At 39.6% G+C, this 21,695-nt stretch overlaps 1 protein-coding gene across 3 annotated transcripts in view; it reads left to right on the top strand.

The window, feature by feature from the left end:
• setx (senataxin) overlaps nucleotides 1–21,695 on the top strand; it is an 85,105-nt gene that overhangs the window by 26,862 nt on the left and 36,548 nt on the right. For all 3 annotated transcript variants that reach the window (XM_080212470.1, XM_080212469.1, XM_080212471.1), the window contains 6 exons: nucleotides 1,983–2,167; nucleotides 11,347–11,557; nucleotides 14,375–14,484; nucleotides 15,865–16,084; nucleotides 18,931–19,050; nucleotides 20,397–20,562. In XM_080212470.1, coding sequence (XP_080068596.1) covers nucleotides 1,988–2,167; nucleotides 11,347–11,557; nucleotides 14,375–14,484; nucleotides 15,865–16,084; nucleotides 18,931–19,050; nucleotides 20,397–20,562 — 1,007 coding nt within the window. In that variant the 5' untranslated portion in view covers nucleotides 1,983–1,987. The remainder of the gene's footprint in view (nucleotides 1–1,982; nucleotides 2,168–11,346; nucleotides 11,558–14,374; nucleotides 14,485–15,864; nucleotides 16,085–18,930; nucleotides 19,051–20,396; nucleotides 20,563–21,695) is intronic.

Below are 21,695 nucleotides of genomic sequence, written 5' to 3'. Positions count from 1 at the left end.
TTGAAGTGGTGGAGGCTGCCTCGCTAAATATATTTAAGACGCGGGTTGATAGGTTTTTAAAAGGCAAGGGGATTAAGGGTTATGGGGAGAGGGTGGGAACATGGAACTGAGCCACGACAGATCAGCCATGATCTTACTGACTGGCGGGGCAGGCTCGAGGGGCTAGATGGCCTACTCCTGCTCCTATTTCTTATGTTCTTATGTCTCACCCCTCCCTATTTGTGTAATCTTCTCGTGTTCCACTGTCCTCTGAGATCTTGATGTTCCTCCAATTCTGGCATTTTGGGCATCCCAGATTTTAATTGGTGACCATGCATTCAGGTGGTAAGGGCTTAAACTCTGAATTTCACCCCACCCTGATATCTTTGCTTCTTTATCTCTCTTTCTTCCTTTAAGATGCTTATGACCAAGCTCTTGATCATCTGCCCTAATCTCCTCATAAGCCTTGGTATAAAATTTCACTTTATGACATTCCCATGAAGCACACTGAAAAATTTTATTGTGTTAAAGGCACTATGTAAATACAAGTTGTTGTTGTACCTAGCGTTTTATGCAAATCAACTTTGTTAATTTCATGGCTTTGATTAAATTTAAGATCTTATGTCAAAGTTTAAAATTATTCTATTATCCAATTTTTAGCACCAATTTCCCATTTTACTATATGTATGTTGCTTAATTCAAATGTTAAATCTGCTACTTTTAGTGTAAGAACAATGAATTTGCCAATATTTCTGAACCTATTGTACGCAATTACTCAAGCTATTTTTCACTAACAATTTAAATAACCTCTTTATGCCTTACCCTCTTGTGAGATGATAATATTCTGTCTAATAAACAACATCAACAGCTGTTATACCCTGTAGGAAATATTTAAATGTTGGCGCTTTCTGCCTTAAGGGACAGTTGTTGGACAGTGAAAGCAAAATCTGAATTTTTCTAGCAGTTTAATGATTAAAGGGGATACCTGTGAAGTATAGCCAAGTTTTGTTTTTCTGTACTACTTCTGCTGTGTTAAGATGGCAGAAAGCCTCCTTCAGTTTAATTAACAGACTATTTAAAGTTTTCTAATAACTTAAAATAGGGGATTTGAATTATTAACTTGAAGTGGCTAGTATCTTTATTTTGAGGATGTAGCTCTGTGGTGGCTTGTTTGCATTACAGTCTAACAAACATTGACCTCCACTTGGTTACTTTAAAATGTTGCATGCGCCAAGATTCTTCAGATGAACAAACGCAATAGCTTTATTATGATTTGGGACTCTGAATGTTACTTAAGATCTGAGCGACTAGGCATAATTTTTTTTTCCCGTAAATTCCTTGCTTTCCTTGAAGTTATTTGATTGCTTGTGTGGAATTTTGTCCTTTTATCAGTATTATCCCTACACCTACTTTAGGGAAGCTGTTTGTGACAATTCCTATGCATCACTGACGAGCGTACACTGCAGAAGGTTAATGGAGATGGACATGTGATATCCAGTGAATCTTGCAATTCAGAAGTTAGTTAAAGAGTGAATTTGGAAAAAAATAAATACTTCCACCAAGGACAATGAGTTTAATTTAGTACAGTTCTACTATGAAAATTTAATGAATAGATGGAGGTTAACTTTATGGTTGCAAAGTTATGACTTCAGAAGCCATTTTTGTTATTTTTTTAGTCCAGGGCACTTGCATGAATGAACTAGAGTCTGCAGTTTCTTCCACAATATGTGCTGCTTATGTTCCAGACAACCCTTGGGATTTAAAACACACACTAATCCTTACTGGAAGTGCTGTATTCATTAGAAACAATTAAAGTGCACCTGTTATTTGAGACACGATATTATCCTAATTAAATGATGCTGTGTTCATCTGCAGTTGACACAGTTTCATGATTGGTTTCAAATTATTGTCACTATATTTCTACAATGCCATTCTGTACTGTATTTTTACTCTGTATGCTAACACATAACATACCATTAAACCTGCTTTTCATGTTCCAATAGGGAAAATGAGCACTTGTCGTTGGTGCACACCTCAAGGCAAGTCAACAATCGAGTTTCTACACAGCTACAGTTGTGAGGAGCTCTCTCCGCAGGAATTAAAAGCTGCAAATGAAGACCTTTGTTATTGCCTGGAATGTGTGGTGGACTATCACCAAGCACGTGATAAACTCCCGTTAGCGCACAAGGTAATGTAAGGAGTTAATCTGCAGACAATATTATGTCTTGAAGAATGCAATGTGTTGTGAATTCCTTGAAATCTGTGCTAATAACCACAAAGGTAACATTTCTTGCAAATTGACACTGTTTTAAAATTATGTCTGGCCATGAAGCTTTAAATATAAATGTTTTGAAGTGTAAAATGCCATACTTTTTATACGCAACAAAAAATGCAGAATTCTCTGGCTCCTCCAAAGGAACACCTACGTTTTGGAAGAATTGAGAGTAATTGACATCCCAGTGATAGACATTGAAATGATATTCCAAACATGACACAAGTTCAGAAGATATGTAATTGAAAGCCTTCTACTCGTTTTGAACACTAAATATGGAGACACTTTCAGGATTGAAAGGAAATGACAGATTTGCAGGTGTAATTTAAATGAAGAAATTGCCAAGCCATAGACTGTTGCTAACTGAGCCAATTGACTTCCAACTCTCATATCTGATCCTCTAATCTGAGAGAACCATAATTCAGTCTAGCACATTGGGAAGCCAAAGCTGTGAACCAGGGATTCGGTTTTACTGGTTAGTGGTGGGAATGATCAGTCGGTTGTAATGGATTACAGAATTATTATGATGCAGAAGGAGGCTAGTCAGCCTATCGTGTCTGCATCGTCTCTCCAAATGGGCATTATGACAATGCCATTCACCTACCTTTTCCTCGTACTCTTGCATGTTGTTTCTATCTGAATAATCATCTAATGCCCTCTTAAATGTTTCAGTTGAACCTGTCACATTTCAAGGTAGTGTGTTCCACTTGCTGTAGGAAAAAGTTTTTTCCTCGTGTCACATTTGCTTCTTTTGTACTTAAAATTTACTCTTTCGTTCTTGACCTTTTTACAAGTGGGAAAAGTTTTGCATACTTTGTCCAATCCCCTCACGATTTTGCACACGTCTATGAAACCTCCTCATTGCTGCCGCCTTCTCCAAGGAGAACAGTCCAGCCTCTCCGATCTGTACTCATAAGCGAAGCTTTTCATCCTTTGAACCATTCTTGTAGACCTCTTCTGCATTCTTCAATGTATTCACATTCTTCCTATAATATGGTGCCCGGAACTGTACACAGTACTCCAGCTGATATCTAACTTATTGTACTGTATAAGTTTAATATGACCTCCTTGCTTTTGTACTCTATACACCTATTAATAAAACCCATGATAGTGAATGCTTTATTAACTGCTCTTTCCATCTGTCTTGCTATTTTCAGTGATCTATGCATATATAGACCCAGGTCCCTCTGCTCCTGCACCCACTTGAGAATTATACATTTTATTTTGTATTGTCTTTCCAAGTTCTTCCTATCAACATGCAGCACCTTACACTTCTCCGCATTGAACTTCATTGGCTACACATCTATCTACACATTCCACCAACTTGTCTATGCCATTTTGAAGTTCTACACTGTCGTCCTCATAGTTTACAATGCTTCCAAATTTCATGTTATCTGCATACTTTGAAATTGTCCCTTGCATACCAGATCATTGATACGTATTGGTAAATATATGATTGGTCTGTAGTTGACAAAGACACAACAGATGTATCTTGGTTGCTGTAAGTATACTTGACAAAATAGAGTGCAGAGATGTCTGAGCATGTGTAACTAGCAGCGAAGTTGCGTTGTATTGAATACATTAGTGGTACTGTACCATTTAATTTTTTATCTATTTATGATTTCCTCCTACAATCCAAAGATGTGCGGGTTAGATTGATTGGCCATGCTAAATTGATCCTAATGACAGGAGGATTAGTAGAGTAGATATGAGGGTTTTGTGGGAATAGGAACTGAGTGGGATTATGGCTGGTGCAGACTCGATGGGCCAAATGGCCGCCTTCTGCACTGTAGGGATTCTATGATGGGAAGTGGATGTCACTGACTCAGGCAACATTTATTGTCCACTCTTAATTGACCTTGAGAAGATGGTTGTTCGCTGGCTTCTTAAACCACTGGAGTCCATGTGGTGGAGGTACCTCCCCTGCTGCTAGAGAGGGATTTGCAAGATTTTGAGTCAGTGGTGGTATACTTCTATTTCAGGATGACAAATAATCTGAAGGGAACTTCCGGGTGGTGCTGTTGCAAAGAACAATACAGCACAGGAACAGGCCCTCCGGACCACCAAGACTTCAACACCTTTCTGAACTAATGACCTCTTGCTGCTGTCTGGTCTGGATTCCTCTATTCCCTGCCTATTCACATATCTATCAAGATGCCTCTTAAATGTTGTATCTTGTTCTACCACCCGCTACGGCAGTACACGCCAGGCACTTGCCACCCTCTATAAAACAAAACTTGGCTTTCGCATCTCCTTTAAACTTCCCCTTTTACCTTAAGGCTATGAACCCTATAATTGACATGTCTACCCTGGGAAAAAGACTCCAACTATCCATTCTATCCATGTCTCTCATAATTTTATAAACTTCTATCAGGTCGTCCCTCAACCTCCGATGTTCAAGTGAAAACAAACCAAGTTTGACCAGCCTCTCCTTATAGCTAATACCCTCCAAACCAGGCAACAACATGGTAAAGCTTTTATGTCCCCTCCAAAGCCTCCACATCCTTTTGGCCGTTAGTGACCTGGACTGTATGCTGTATTCCAAATATAGCCTAATTAAAGTTCTATACAACCACAACATGACATTATACTCTATGCCCCAACCGATAAAGGTAAGCATGCCATAACACCTTCTTAACCACCTTATCCACTTTTGGGGAACATGCACCTGCACGCCTAAATCCCTCTGAATGGTAGTGCTTCTAAGGGTTCTGCCATTTACTGTATACTTCCCTCCTATGTTTGACCTTTCAAAATGCATCACCTTATGTTTGTCTGAATTAAATTCCATCTGCTTTTTCTGCACCCAAGTCTCCAGCCTTTCTGTAGCCTGCTGTGTCTTCTGGCAATCCTCCTTGTTATCTGCAGCTTTGTGTCGCTTGCAAACTTACTAATCAGACAGCCTACATTCTCCTCCAAAAATAAGAGGTCCCAACACTGATCCCAGCAGAACACCACATCTCTCCAGCAGGGAAATCAATCTTCCACTGCTACTCTGTATTCTGTGACCAAGCCATTTCTGTATCCATCCTACCAGCTCACTGCAGATCACGTGACTTCACCTTGTGTATCAGCTTGCCATATGTGACCTTGTCAAAGGCCTTACTAAAATCCATTGAGATAACATTCACCACCACGCTTTCAATCATCTTCGTCACTTCCTCAAAAAAACTGTCAAGTTTGTGAGCCACAACCTCCCCCAAACAAAGCCATGCTATCTAATGCTAATAAATCCATATTTTTCCAAATGTGAGTAAATTTTATCCCCAAGAATATTTTCCAGTAATTTTCTTACCATTGACATAAGGCTCACCAGCCTGTAATTTCCTGGATTATCCCTGTTACCCTCCCTAAACAAAGGAATAACATTGGCTATTCTCCAGTCCTCTGGGATCCCTCTTGTGTCTAAAGATCTGGTACAAGGTCCCAACAATTTCCTCCCTTGCCTCCCTCAGTATCCTGGAATGGATCCCAGGGATCCATCAGGTCCTGGGGACTTGTCTACAGTAATACTTTTCAAAGCACATAACATCACCTTTTTTTATATCGACATGCCTTAGAATATCAACATACCCCTTTCTAGACTCACCATCCACCGTGTCCTTCTTTGTAAATACAAATACAAAGTATTCATTAAGGAGAGCTACATGTTGCTTCAAGAAACCCTCCTGAATGCATCTAACTCATTCTCTCTCTCTCTCTCTCTCTACCCCCCTCTTTCTCTCTCTCTCCCCCTTCCTCCCTATCTCCATCATATCTGAAGCCCTCCCTCCTACACCAGTGCTTTAGCCATGCATTTAACTTTACTGTCTTCGTATTCCTAGCCTCACTAGCACGTGGCACAGGGAGTAATCCCACAATTACAACTCTATTGGTCCTGCTTTTCCCCTTACTACCTGACTCTCTCAACTCCCTTTACAGGATCTTGTCACTCTTTCTGCTGTGTCATTAGTGCAAATGTGTATCACAACCTCTGTTTGCCGTCCCTTTTGAGAATGTTTTTGAGATGGTGTGGGACATTGAGGCAACACACCATTCTGGAGTCTGCTTTGCGGCTGCGGAAACGCCTATCTGTGTCCCTGACTATGGAATCCCCTATTCGTACTTCTCTGTTGCACTTCAACTCTTTCTGCTGCATAACAGAGTCTACTGCGGAGCCAGTACTCTGGCTGCTGTTGTCCCCATCCCAAATAGGTAATAATTCCCCAAACAGTATCCAAAACGGTATACTTTGGTTGTCACATCTCTAAAAGCCTTGTCTATGATGATTTCTGCTTCCTGTATGCTTCTAAGTGTGTCCAACTGCCACTCTAACCAATCCATGTGGTCTGAAAGGAGCTACAATTGAACACACTTCCTGCAGATGTAGTCATCAGGGATGCAGGCTCGAAGGGCTGGATGGCCTACTCCTGCTCCTATTTCTTATGTTCTTATGTTCTTATTATGTTTGAACTCTTTTTAATTTCCCACATTCCACAGGAGAAGTATACTACTCCATTGCCATTTTTGCCATCTAACAACTACTAAATTAAAAGTAAATTTCTATTAAATCGATTTTCTGCTAACTAGATGGTCCCTAGTGTTAGATTTTCACTAAACAAAATACTGAACATGCTATTCTGTAAGCAACAGTTTAAATACTGTTCTAAATCCTGGTACTGTACTACTCTACCACTAGCCTAGGTACCACTACTCTAGAACCTTATAGGTATGAAAATTAATGGAAATTGAAGATAAGAGAAAAGAATCACTTGACCACGACTAACCAATCAGGAGCCCTTCTGTACAAAACATCACTTTTGAACTTGTGATGTCACGGAGTGCAGCTCTCATGATACTCCCTGTGTAATGGATCAAGGTAACGCTCTTATCTCCTTGCCTCTGGTCTTAGTCTCAGAATTTCTCGCACTCCTTTCTCTCTCTGGCTCCACTCTCAGTCTCCCTGTTTCTTATGCTCCTTTATCTCTATGACTTTGCTTCCAGTGTGTCTGCTGCCCTTGTCCTTCTAGAGTGTAGCGATCATGAGTTTGGAAAGTGCTTGATGAATACTTGCAGTGCATCTGGTAGATGGTAGACACTACTGCCATTGTGATGGACTGAATGAATGTTTGTGATTGGGTGCAAATCAAGTGCTGCTATGTCTTGGGTGGTGTCAAGCTTCTTGAATGTTGATGGAGCTGCACTCATCCAGGCAAGTGGAGAGTATTCTACCACATTCCTGACTTGTGCCTTGTAGATGGTGGACAGGCTTTGGAGAGTCAGAAGATGAGTTACTTGCCACAGGATTCCTACCTTTGACCTGTTCTTTGTAACTGTAGTATTTATGTAGCTGGTTCAGTGTCTGGATAATGGTGACCCTATGGACATTGATAGCAGGGGATTTGGTGATGGTAATGCCATCAGTGTCAAGGGGCAATGGTTAAATTTTCTCTTTTGATGGTCATTGCCTGCCACTTGTGTGGCATGAATGTTAGTTGTTAGCCCAAGCTTGGATATTGTCCAGGTCTAGCTGATAGGACATGGATTACTTCAGTATCTGAGGAGTCACAAATGGTGCTGAACATTGTACAATCCTCATTGAACATCCCCCCTTCTGTCCTTATGATGGAAGGAAGGTCATTGACAGCTGAAAATGGTTGGACCTAGGGCACCACCATGAAGAACTTCTGCAGGTATGTCCTGGAATTGAGATTCACTTCCAACAATCACAACTTCTCCCTTTGTGCTAGGTATGACTCTAACCAGGGAGAGTTTCCCCCGGATTCCCATTGACTCCATTTTTCTTAGACTCCTTAATTCTACATTCAGTCAACTGTTGCATTGATGTCAAGGGCAGTAGCTCTCACTGGAGTTAAGCTTTTTGACCATGCTTTAATCAGGGTTGTAATGAGGTCGCAAACTGACCCTGGAGGAGCAATGACCGTCAGTAAACAGGTTATTGCTATGCAAATACTGCTTGATGACACTGTTAGTGACCTTTCCGTCACTTTATTGATGATAGCAAGTGGGCTGATAGTCGGCCTAGTTGGATTTGTCCTCCTCTGTCTTCAGAATATACCTGGGCAATTTTCCAGAGTTGCCGGGTCAATATCAGTGTTGCAGCTGTTCTGGAACAGCTTGGCTAGTTGCACGGCAAGTTCTGGAGCGCAAGACCTCAGTACAATTGCTGGAGTATTGTCAGGGCTGATGGCCTTTGTAGTATCCAATGCCTTCAGATATTTGATATCATGTGGAGTAAATCGATTGACTGAAGATTGGTACTTTTGATGCTCAGGATTTCTGGAGGAGGCCATGATGATATTGCACTCAGCACTTCTGGTTGAATATTGTTGCAAATGCTTTGTTTTGCACTAATGTGCTGGGCTCCTCCATGATTGAGATACTTGTACAGCCACCTCCTCCAGTGAGTCTCTTGTTAATTTGTTCATGGGATATGAGCATTGCTGGTCATGTCAGCATTTATTGCCCATCCTTGAGGATATTTAATGTGAGAAACGCAGCTCACAGTCAAACAATTTAGTCGAGTCAAGTTCCGAAGGAGCAAGATATTTTATTTAACGTTCTTGCAAGACCGGATGTCCAACTAAATAGGCACACCTTACATCGAGTTTAAGCAAGGGCTTTATACTATTTTTACAAGCATATTAATCAATTACACGATACTTTGTTCTCCCCTAATTGGTGGTCCCTATCCTATTTATGTGTTGTCATTCCCCTATTGGCTCAAGGTGCCCCTAGGCACAGGCTGTGCTGTATGTTGGCTCATGTCCCAAGCCCCTCTACTCCCCTCTAACCATATTTTCCTGTTATTGCAAGAGTGCACATTGTAGGGTTGATTCAATATCCTTACTTGATTAGTTCTCATGGGAACTCATCCGCCTTATCAAGAACTGTTAACATGTACGGTCCAGACCGGCTGTATTCAGTCTTCTGCTAACTTAATCACTGATGTTCTGACTATCTTAGTGGCCTTCATCCTCCTGTAGTTACAAAATATGTTCAGCTGCAGGAACCACACATCTTGCTTACCGTTTGTTTCACAGTCCGGGCCTCCATACATTCCTACAGGAGGTGGTGTACGTGCCTTCCTGCCCACCACACATATAGTGTTGTCCCTACACAATAGGCAGTTTCTTCACTGTCCTTGACTATAGTTCTGTCTAGCCTCAGCAACTTTCATACCCTGTATTAGTGATTAAAACCACAGTTGTTCCCATAATGTGGGTTAGCAATATGCCGAATCGTAGGTTTTTGTCCTGCTTAGTTTGCTCTCATGAGATAACATTCATTCTCCCCTCATCCTTGTCCCATCCTGTGTTGTTTAAACTATGTCTGTTTGCTGTTGTATAGTCACAAGATCCTAGTTCTGTTTCTTGAATCATAATTTTATGTTAACCACATTTTATATTCATCTCTAACAGAGCATTGCTGGTAATGTCAGCATTTATTGCCCATCCTTGAGGATATTTAAGAGTTAACCACATAGCTGTGGACCTGGGGTCACACATAATCAAGACCATGTAAAGACAACTAATTTCCTTCCCCAAAGGACACTATTGAACTAGATGGGCTTTTGCATAGTTGGCAATGTTTCATGGTATTGGTAGACTTACGTTTCCAGATTTTATTTATTGAATTCAAATCTCACCATCTGCCATGGTGGGATTCAAACCAAGATCCCTTGAGCATTGCCATGGGTTTCTGGATTTACTATGGACAATGCCGATGCGCACGCACGCACACGCACGCACACACACACCATATTGTTCAGTTGTCCACCACCATTCCCCACTGGATGTGGCAGAACTGCAGAGCTTAGACCTGATTAGTCCTGGGATCACTTAGCTGTATTGATCACTTCTGCTTATTCTGTTTGTTATGCAGGGAGTCCTGTATTGTAGCGTCACCAGCTTGATTTTTTTTTGGTTGTGTCTAGTTCTGGGCTTGGCATTTTCTCTTGCACTCTTTATTGAACCACTGTTAATTCCCTGGCTTGGTGGTAAAGGGGTCGGGGGGGGGGGGGGTGGAATTCTGCTGATGAGGTGTTGAAGGTAACAATCAGCAGGAGGTTCCCTTGCCCATGTTTGATCTGGTGCTGTTGGACCTCACGGGGTCCAGAGTTAATGTTGAGGACTTCCAGGGCAACTCCCTCCTGACTGCAGGCCACTGAGACAGCATTTCTGCTTGGTCTGCCCTGCTGGTGTGGCAGGGCATACCCACCAGGGATGGTGTTGGTGGTGACTGAGGTATTGTCTGTATGGTGGTTCTGTTAGTGTGACAATGTTGTTTGACTAGTCTGTGAGACAGTTCTCCTAATTTTGGCACCAGATATTAGTGAGAAGGAGCTTAGAAGAGTTGACATGACGGAATTCGCCATAATTGTTTGTGCCTATGTCAATGCCATGTGGTCCATCTGCTTCACTCTTGACTTTCTAAAGGTTTGATGCATTTGGGTGGCTTATGCTGCCACTTAAGAATCAACCACATTGCTTTGGATCTGGAGTCACGTGTAGTCAGACCAGGTAAAGTGACAGACTTTTTTCCTTAAAAGGCATCAATTAACACAATGAGTTTTCTTTTTCACGATAGTTGAATGTGGTTTCACGGGCATCGTTTTACTTTTAATTCCAGTTTTTTGTTGAATTTGTTCAAATTTCACCGTCTGCCATGATGGACTTCATGCCCAGGTCCCCTGGGGCCTCTGGGTTACTAGTCCAGTACCAATACAACTACATCTCCGCCTGCCTGCTACCTTTCAGTTGGAGGAAATATTCCGCCTGAAGCCGTTTCCTAGATGGTAAGGTGTTCATTCAGGTTCATGCCAAAGGAGCTGAATATACTGAGCACCAGGAAGATCACTGGGTTACTTTGGCATAAGATTTTCCTTTCCACTTCACAACAAGAAGTGTGGCCTTTGTTCCCCTAATCTATTGCTGAGATGAACAGTTCAGTCTACAAGAAGGACATCGTTGTGCCAGTTGTGTGTCAATATGCTGGGCTATTTTTGTTGCAATTGTTTCAAAATACTGTTTTGGTTTTGAGTTGAATTTAAATCCAATTAGTTGTTGAGCTACATTATTTAATATATTTTTCAGAATTTGTGGAAAATAGAGACTAAGCGACTGATAGAGCATTTTGAAAATGCACTGAAAGAAGTGAATGAGGAGGATGATGAGTTGTTTCTAATTGAAGACGAGCAGGAAATTCAGCTCCGTGGGTACACAGGGCCAGACTTTGAGAACAACCTAAGGGTTCCCATTCTGGAGATCCTCAAATACCCTTACCTGCTGCTTCATGAACGTCTTAGTAAGTAATTATTAATTATGGCAATGAATAAGTGCTACATTTCTAAGGACTTCACATGTTAAAATGGCCTCCTCCCCGTCAATGCGAAGTATTGCATCTTATTGAAAAAAAAAATCAGTAAACCAGCTTAACACTCAAATAAATCTTTAGACTTCTGTTTAGAAATATCTTGATCTGTTTTTAACTGCCATGGTCAAAATGTTCTCATTGGCTTTTGAAGTCAGTTAAATCAATTGCACTTGATGTAATGATGCAGGAAATGGTTTTGAATTCAAATTTGAATTTGTGGGTGGCATGGTGGTTAGCATTGCTATCTCACAACACCAGGGACCCAGGTTCAATTCCAGCCTTGGGTGACTGTGTGGAGTTTGTACATTCTTCCTATGTCTGCATGGATTTCCACTGGGTCCTCCGTTTTCCACTGACACCCCAAAGATTGATTGACTATGCTAAATTGCCCCTTAGTCTCAGCGGATTAACATCGGGTTATGTGGATAGAGCCTGGTTGGGATTGTTGTCAGTGCAGGCTTGCTGTGCCAAATGGCCTCCTTCTGCACTGTAGTGATCGTATGGACTCTATGAATTCTTACTCATACATTCCCTCACTTCTATCTTTACCTTCATTTCCAGTATATTTCCTATCTCTCACACTGACTCTTCTCCCTGTATAAGTATTTAATCCCTATGTGTAAAACTCATTTGGCCCATTGATTCCCATGTCTGGTTTTAACATATTAATCGTTATTAGGCCTTGTTCTCCACCAAAACTGCTGACTACACTAGGATCTTGAAATAAAAATACAATCTATTCTTAGCCATCTCATCCACTCTTCCCAGTGCCCTCAATTCCAGCGAGAGGTGTGAGGATGTCATCTCTCTTACTATCAATATTGAGATCTTGGCTTGGGGCAAAATTGGATAGCTTTTTGAAACGACTGGCACATAAGATGGGCTTAAATGGCCTTCTTCCAGTTGTCTGATTCTATAAACTGCTTTCTCCAATTTCCTAGTCCTTAATATCCATAGCCCATCCATTGGCTGGGGAGCCTTCATCAGTCTGGACCCTAAATTCCTAAATCCTTTTGCTTCTGTACCTCTCTCTTCCCCTTTGAAATGCTCCTTCAAAGCTAATATCTGCTTATCAAATTTTGTTTGCTAACACTATTACGAGGCTATGCCCCTTTAATTTTGTAAGTATGACTTTTAACTTCCAACTAACTGAAAATTTTGCAATTTGAACTGAGACGCAACAATGTAAAAATGCAAGGACACATTGCAAGATGGAGATGAGAAACAAACAAATCACCCTTGGTGGTGTGAAGACAGTGACATTTCCTATAATCCAGATTCCCATCAAAATTCATAACTATGTCAGAAAGAGACAGGAAAAATGCAAAATACTAGATATTGAAGCAATGGCTGATAAAGACAGATTTGCCAAAAACCTTTTGGAAATACACAAAAAGTATTTCAAGGTCAGGCTGCCAGCCACTAGAGTGAGATTGCAAGAACAGAGGCAGTGTTAAGGAAGTCTTCAGCAGAGGAGGTAAGCTGAGAGCCTGCCCTTGTCCTCACCCTCACTCTCATTCTCTCTTTCTACCTCTTGGAATTAACTTATCCAAGAAACCAGCTAACCTAAATTGGCTGCAGCATGTAAAATCTACAATCAAAGGATGCACAACTTCTGACAGCTGCGTGTGTGGTTAATATATTTTCTGTTCCATTGATTCAAGGAAACTTTGTTTTATTGGCTCCTTATTAGTTAGGGGCTGTTATGATGTTTTCTTGTTGTATTTAAAACTATTGTTCGCCAAAGTAACAGCTTGGTTCAAGATAATTTATTAAAGAAAACTATTGCCATGGGACTCTGAATGAAATCGTTCAGAGTGAAAAATTAAGAAATGCATAGGCAATTAAAGTCACAGCTTCAATTACAATTAGCATATACCCATAGATGTTTAGGAGTTATCTCTATCCAATTATAGTTAAGGTTACATTAAGCATACATAAGAGTATAATGTCCAATTAAAACTTGTGGATGTTATATTGTCAAGAAATGATGGCTTTATCTCTGACCAATGGAACTCAACCTCCCTTTCTCTCGTTCCTTGCTCTAATGGGCAGACATGAATTGCAGCTACACGTCATTCAATTAGATGGTCCTTGACCCTTATCTGGGTTTACTTTAATCAAAACCTGTCATTTGCACATAGCTTCCCTGTGTGATTGAGGTTCAGCCTGCAGTGTGTGATTATTATCCCTTTATAATTGTTCGCAACTTAAATAGTTAAATACATTTTGATTTAGAAAAAGCGTGCCCTTATGAAAAAGCAATTAAACCGTTGTTGTGACCAACCAAGGAGGTTGAATGGAAGAGAGCCAATTCACCCCTTCTCACCTGGCATTACCAATACCTCCAAGCATATTGCTATGTTAAAGGTACACGTACCTTGAAAATGTGGAAAGTTTTTCCGTTTGTTAACTGGAGAGTGAGATTAAATGACATGGATGGATAATCTTCCTATTTCACAAATTTTGCTTTTATGCCACTGGGCTGTGTCTGTAACCATCTCTCCATCTGAATGAAGTCATGCAAAAGCTGTTGGGATATAATTGGGAACACTGAGATGATGGAAGTTGTGAAAAAAATTTGTTAAAATTCTTGGAGCTTGGATCATTTATGACTTGATGCGGTGATTGAGTTTTTCTAACAAATTACGTGGGGTCTCTGATTTCAGTGACTCCTGGAACGTTGAAAATCTACTTCCCAATAACACTGTGAGGACAGTACAAAAATAATTGCACCTTGTGTTTCAGGTGAGCTATGTGTTGAGGCCCTTAGTAAAATGGAGCAGGTGAATTTCTCCTTTCAGATATTTGAAAAATATCCTGGTATCTATCTACTTCTGGTACACCCAAGTGAAACGGTGAGTCTTATTTGACTATGGAATAGTTAACCTTGTGAATGATCAATAGTATTTGGTTTTCTTTGGAAGCCTCTTTCGTTTGCTTAGAAGAAAAACTGAAGTAGTAAAAACAGGAAATGCATCACAGGTTCACACCCTCACCCAAGGCCGGAATTGAACCTAAGTCCCTGTCACTACAAGGCAGCTGTGCTAACCACTGTGCCACCCCGTAGTTAGACAATTCGCAATAATTTGGCAATATTTTTAAAACTACAATTTGTTACTTGAGCCACAGACCAGAGGGTGTAGCAATTGTATATAAATTCCAAAATTAAACCTATGATTTACCTAAAAGTTTACATGTACCTAAAAGTTTACACGTATAAACTCTATTCTCTTGAAAGCACAGGCATTCTCAAATAAAGGTAGATATCTCTATGACCTATTTCTGATCAATCGCAAAAATTTGTTCAGTGTTGCTTGGCTTCCACCAGATAAACGAATAAAACGGCTTTGAAAATTGACTTAAATTTCTGTATACACTAAATAAGATGGAAGGGATTGATTAACAAGTGACTCATGGGTTATCAGAGGCAGCAGGAACATGGAATTAAGGGCACAACCAGATTAGCCATGACCTTTTGGAATGGCAGAGTAGACTCAAGGGGCTGAAAAGCCTACTCTTGTCTCTTATGTCCATGAGTGGGTGACAGGTTAAACATAACCACGGGATTTAGATCCATTTGCTTAATCAGAAGTAAACTATCAAGTCCCTTTCTTACAGCCTTGTAATTCCTCCATGTAATTCATAAGTTTTAATTTTTAAAAAATTTTGTAAGAAGGTTGCAATTGACACATTTAAATTGTTTTGTGTGCACCATTGGCTTGGTTCTCATTGAGAGTAAATTTATTAGTCACCATAACACTAAATCTGGGATTAAGAAATCATTGTCAATTGTCAGAAAAACCCATGTGGTTCATTAATGCCCTTTAAGCAAGGTAATCTGCCATCATTACCTTACCTGGCCTATGTATGATTGCGGAGCCAAAGCAATGTGGTTGACTCTCAGCTGCCCTTGGGCAACTAGGGATAGGCATTAAATGTTGGCCAACCAGTGAAGCTCATATCCCATGAGTGAATTTTTAAAAATCTGCACATTTCACTTTGACTACATGGTTACTTTGATGCTGTTTGATGTTCTGGGGGCTTTGCTTATAGAACTGGAGCAGGTATGCTTTCTAGTGTTTTTGGTTTGAAGCAAATTTGGTATTCTAAGGAGCATGCCATCTATGCTTGGTAACAACTAATATGTGACTGATGGGAGAAAAATGAAAACTATTTGCCTATTTAAAGAAATTCTAGTGGCACACAGATTTATTAATACTTCTGTTTGTTTTTAGATCCGAAGATGGGCAATCCTTGCTGCCAGATCTCTTGGAAAGGTGGAACGAGATGATTTTTATGACTTACAGGAGGTAATAAGCTGCCTACTGAAGGTCATTGAACTGGACCTTTTTGAAAATACAGACTTCTATAACAGTTATGGGTTAGAAGAAGGAAAATTTATTCTTTTGCCACCCCATCTTTATGATGTTACCAACCACAAGAACTACTGGATTGGTGAGTGTAATGATGATCATAAAAGTTCTGCTGTAGATCTGTGCCTATATCTATGTAACTGTGACAGACTATTGGTGAAAGAGGCAACTGTTGGTCAATCAGATATCGCAATAAGAATGAAGCTCAGACAAATTTCATCCATAATGGTTGTTTTCTCCTCAATACTGCCCTTCCTTCATTGCCTCTGAACTGAGTGGCTTGTTCGGCCCTTGCAGAGGACAATTAAGATTCAACCACACGGGTGTGGGTCTGGAGTCATCTGCTAGCCAGACTGATTTCCTTTCCTAAAGGGAATTAGTGAATCACGTAGGTTTTACTCAATGGTGGTTGTCGTAGTCACTATTACTGAGACTAGCTTTGAATTCCAGATTTATTAATTATTCGGGGATTTTCACAGTATTGCAGTATTAATGTAAGCGTATTTGCGACACAAATAAACTTTAAAACTTCAACTTTAAAAACTTTATTAACTTAACATAATTCCACAGCTGCCATGGTGGGATTTGAACACCTCTCCCTGGAGTCTTAACCTGGGCCTCTGGATAACTTGTCCAGTGATTTTACCACTACATCACCATCTCCCTGTTCCCTTCTTAAATTTAAAAATAAAATTTTAATCACCTATGATTCTTATCTTAAATTTGTGCCATAGTAATGATACATAGGTTTATAGTAATGATTGTAGGTTTATAGGATTATGTTTTGGGACTGCCTTTAGTTTAGGGGAGATGAATGGGATCATGTGACTTGTTCTGCAGTTGTCTGATGACAGGCTGGGTTATGTGGCTGTTAAAGATTAAGGGGAGGCTGGGATCTTTTGCTGAAATGAAGATGCAAGGCAGTGGTGGGTAACCTGTGCCTTGGGGACCACATGTGGCCCATCAGGGTACTGAGTGCGATCCACGAGACATTTTCTTGATTGTTGCCTGTGCGTGGAATTGCCATATTTTGCTGGTTTTCATCTGCAAAGTAACTAATGTGCACGTAAAGCAAGGGCATGTGAAGTATGCTGATTGCAGACAACATTGACTGGGAGAGCTGTGTGTAATATTTCTTTTGTTTTTACCACTTGAAGTTGATGGCAGGTATAAATATATGAATGATTAAGTATTTTCTGTAACTTTTGAGATATTTGATGTACATTAAACATATTCAGCCTTATTCTAGGATCGTACTTAGTGAACATGCCTGATTTCAATTTTGCAGCATGCTGAGATTAAGGAGAACCACTCTTGCAACCCACTCACAAGCCTAGATTACCCTTCACCGGTGCAAGGTGCTCATGCTTAGAGATAATGGCAGCCACATTTGTGTTTATAGTGGTTCGACTGCTTCTCTCCCAAGTTCCAGGAAGGTGGTGAGAATATTAGGTTGTAAACAGTTATATTTAATTGTCCCTTTATTTCCAGGATGGAATAAGCTTGGGGTTTAAAGAATAATCAGCATTTCTACCTTATGAGGCTCATCTGATTCACATTGCCATGGGTTTTCAGAGTGGGGTGGTCTTTGGGGAAATGATTGAGATTGCGTTGTAGCTTTTTGTAAAGACATTTCCTGAAGCTCTTAGATAATTCAGTCTGTCAGGATTGGGGAGAAAGAGAGCAAGTAGGTAGTAAGGAGTGAGGCAACAGGTCTCTATGGTTCACCATGCACGAAAGTGGGTGGGAACTAATGCTTACTTGGAGGAACCAGGTTTATGAGGAAGACTCACCTTGCTAGAGATAAAATCTCCAGGAAAATTTTCCCTTTGAGAGTCTGTTCTGGGTTAAATGTTACCAGGTGGTAAAAGGAAAGAAATACAAGTAAATGCTTAGGAGTAATCACTTTGGATTGTGTTCAAGAAAGTCAAGTAACTACTTAGGAACAGTGTAAAAAACCCACTTGAGGTGGGTTTTTTCAGGTGTGTTAAAAGTAAAAGGAAAAGTTACATTCTGTAGATTAAAGTGCAATTTGCTTATAAAAATATTGTTTCATCAATGGTGGTGTTGATCTATTACTGTAAAAGCCTTAAAATGTGAAATCTTGTCATTTCATCCTTTCAACTATTTACTAAAGATTGAATTTATTCAATCTCTAGGGAGATCCTAACAGTCTTGTCAACCAAGTTAAATGATCTTTTCTATTTACCTTTATCATAACCTTTCATGATCTTTTGTGACCTCTATTATGCAGCCTCTTTGACCTTGGTTTAAAGTCAAGAATGCTGTAAATTCTTGAATCACTTTGTGCTCATCATTGCTGGTAACATCCTAATGAATCTGTGCTGCAGCTTCCCATTGCTTTTCCTCCCTAAAATGGGGAGTCTCCATATTCGTACAAACTATTCCAATTTTGACCTGCAGTCCTGTTGCTTTTGTATATTGTTCCTGCAGGTAACAAATTACCTGATTTGCTTTGCAGTTCTATAAAGTTATTTTTTACTCACCTGTATCACTACAAGCATATTAAGTCCTATTGCAAGTGTATTTCCAGGAGAGTCGTCAAGATTGCTACCTCACTATTTCCATTTGGATTTCAAGCATGCTCTTAATTGAAAAGTGACTGTCCCTTAGATCCTCTGATCAAAATAATCTCCCTGTTCTGGCAAAGCTCCAGTCCATCCTTTTATGGGAAATCCAATCTCTCTATTGATCTGAGTAACCATATTCTGAATGAGCCTGCCAAAGCACAGCATTGTGTTTGTGTTGAATTTAATGAGAGTGTAATCTTTTACAAATAAAATAAGTTGTATTTGGTTTCTTCTTAAAATGAATAGAACAGGGTTTGAAGTTAATTAATTAAAATGTTGCTATTGAGAAACTCATTGACATGAACTGTTTGTGCTTTATAAATCTTTGCTTGCATAGGTATCTGTATGCTGTTGATGGTATTGGATGAACAAGCTATGGACTCACTGCTGCTTGCTCAAGATAAACAAAACGACTTCATGAAGTCAATTCTGAACACCATGATGAAAAGTAAACCTGGTATGCCTGAATATTCCTGTAGTTGTGATATTGTTATAAAGTCCGATGATTGTGCAAGTCTGATGGCATTGACATGATTATTTTAAAAGGGTTAACCCATATTTTAGTTTGGGGCATTGTAGGCAAATAAATCTCATCTTAACTATCTACTCCCTAAATGATCTGACCAGACTTCGCAGTGCACATTTGTAACGTCATGAGGTGCAATGGGAGTAATTTTGTTTCAAGTGGAAAAAAACGCTGAACCACAATGCCTACTTTGAAGGAAAGAGGAAGTAGACATTTAATACTGTTTCCTGTAGCAGTACACTGAAGTTTTGGTCAAAATATTAAATAAGCTTAATATAATTTATAAAGTATTTTCAACATAAAGTGGTGCCCGTGGGTTATCTGCATGTGTATAAAATTGAAACTAATATCACTTATACAAGGTAATTTAGTCAAATGCCGTACTGGATTAGCAAAAATAAAAGTAACTAGAAAATATGGTATAAACTGTACTGTTTTTCAAGAAAAGCTTATTTAATTTATAACATTAACATATTCCTAAAGTTTAGGATGAAACTAGTGTCGTTATGAGCATTTTGAGTTACTAGCAACTCTTTTGTCAGTTGAAGAAAAAAAAATGCTTCAAGGCAATGTTTCTAGTTAGTTTGGTGCTTTTATTAAAAATCTAGACATGTCAGAATTGCTGCTTTTTAAGTAAGAGCTTTGCATATTTTTAGCTTTTTGGTACTTTTTTCTCTTCATACCCAGAAAAACTTGTCAAGTCTTACCTCCTTTTTTTAGTCAGTTCATTTTAAACTCTAGTGCACAAAGATCTTCAGTACCTTTCTTCTCAGGAAATGAATACCCTAAATTAACCTGACTTGGTTAAACTTTGATGTCAGACATTAATGCAGTTTTTTTGTGGCCAAGCATGTCCTAGATCTTTAATTACTTCACAGGCTGTCCAATATCTTGACCAAAATCGCTGAGGATTTTCAACCTATCTACAAAATTAATTCGGAATATTGGTCTAGATTTTCTTATTAGTTTTGCAGAAAATCTGATAAAGCAATCAATCTTGCAGTCAATAAATCTAGACTAATATATCTTGGGTGTAACAGGACGGAGCAAATTCCCACCCTGCTTCTATTGCAAAATTAGCCACTTGTGCTGTTAAAACTTTATTAGTTTGATAGTTTTCTGAAGCCTGTATAAATTGACACTGAATTGATTGGAATTGTTTTCTGTTAAAGCGCTTTTTTGTGAATTTTGGAATCATGAGTAATTAGCTTTTAAACCATTAAAAGTTGGAATGTTAGAATTTTAAAGTAATTTCTCTGTGATGGTTGTTATTGTAGATGATGCTTCTGACCCATTCTGGCCAGCCCTGCAGTGCTTCATGGTGATCCTTGATCGACTTGGGTCAAAAGTCTGGGGCCAACTCATTGACCCCACAGAGGCATTCCAGACCATTATTAGAAGCCAGAGTTACAACAACGAGATTGAAAAAATTCGTAATACAAGGTTGGTAAGTTGATGGAAAAGGAGATTTGAAAAGAAAGAGGAAGTAAAAATATTTAGTGTTGTTTCCTGTGGTGATAATTGGGCTGTCACTTTGATTTACTACAGTGAGAATTTGGTCAAAGTGAATGTGAAATGGATTTTTAATAGTATTTGCTCAGTTTGTATAGTATATTCAACATAATGTGGCGCAGGTATAATTGAGAATAATATCGTTATCACACAATGTATGAAAGATGGGAGGTACAAATTATTTCAGAAGTCAAAAATCTTAACAATAACTGTTTGTGTTTATACTGTGCCTCCAATATTTTACAATGTTCAAAGGTGCGTCACAAAGGCGCAAGTGAATGCCAAGCATCAGTAGATAAGTTCAGGAGCCTGACCAAAGCATGCTCAAAGATGTAGATTTTCAAGAGGCTTCTGATTGAGTGGCAAGCTGTGAAAGGTTTTGGGAAAAGACTCCATAATGTGGAGCCAAAAGTAACTAATGGTTTTGCTGTTGAAACTGGGGAAAAAGAACACTGGAGTGTGAAGAACAAAGGTGTGCACTACCATTGCAGTGGTAGGTGAATAGAGGAAATTGTGGGAATACTTTAATTGCAAATGTTAGGTGATGAGACTCTTGGGAGGTTGAAGAGGATGTGGTGTTAAGGGAACAGCATCTTGTACTGGATAGATTGCATGCAGCAGGGTTTGGATAATTGGCAATGTGCAAGGTGAAACCGAGAGGCCAGTGAGAGGAGTTAAGTTTGGAGGTGAGTTGGAGGAGTCATTGCAGAGATGGAAATAGACGGCCTTGAAGGATAGGATGCAGCATTCGAAACAGCATTTGGTCAAATGAGACACCCATGCTTCCACATCTTTTGAGTTCGGCCTGAATGAGAAGTTGGAGAGAGATAAAATTTTAGGTGGGACTTGTTTTTTTTTGCCCTTCCTAAGAGATCGTGTGATTGAGGGACTAGTTGTTGGTGCACTGACCAATCAGGATGGACTGCAAGGATCTAGGTGTTGTTTTCTTGTCTTTATTCATGTCTCCCTATAGACCCAATGATTGGGAAATGGTTATAGACAATATGAGGTTAGATGTAAGGTGAGGGTGTAGTTAACAATTAATTTGATTGGCGCCACTGAAG

The sequence above is a fragment of the Carcharhinus amblyrhynchos genome, chromosome 25, assembly GCF_965287045.1.
Source record: "Carcharhinus amblyrhynchos chromosome 25, sCarAmb.v2.hapA, whole genome shotgun sequence".
NCBI classification, from domain to species: domain Eukaryota; kingdom Metazoa; phylum Chordata; class Chondrichthyes; order Carcharhiniformes; family Carcharhinidae; genus Carcharhinus; species Carcharhinus amblyrhynchos.
Note: the sequence above shows the minus strand (reverse complement) of the source record. Positions and strands in the feature narration are given on the sequence as shown.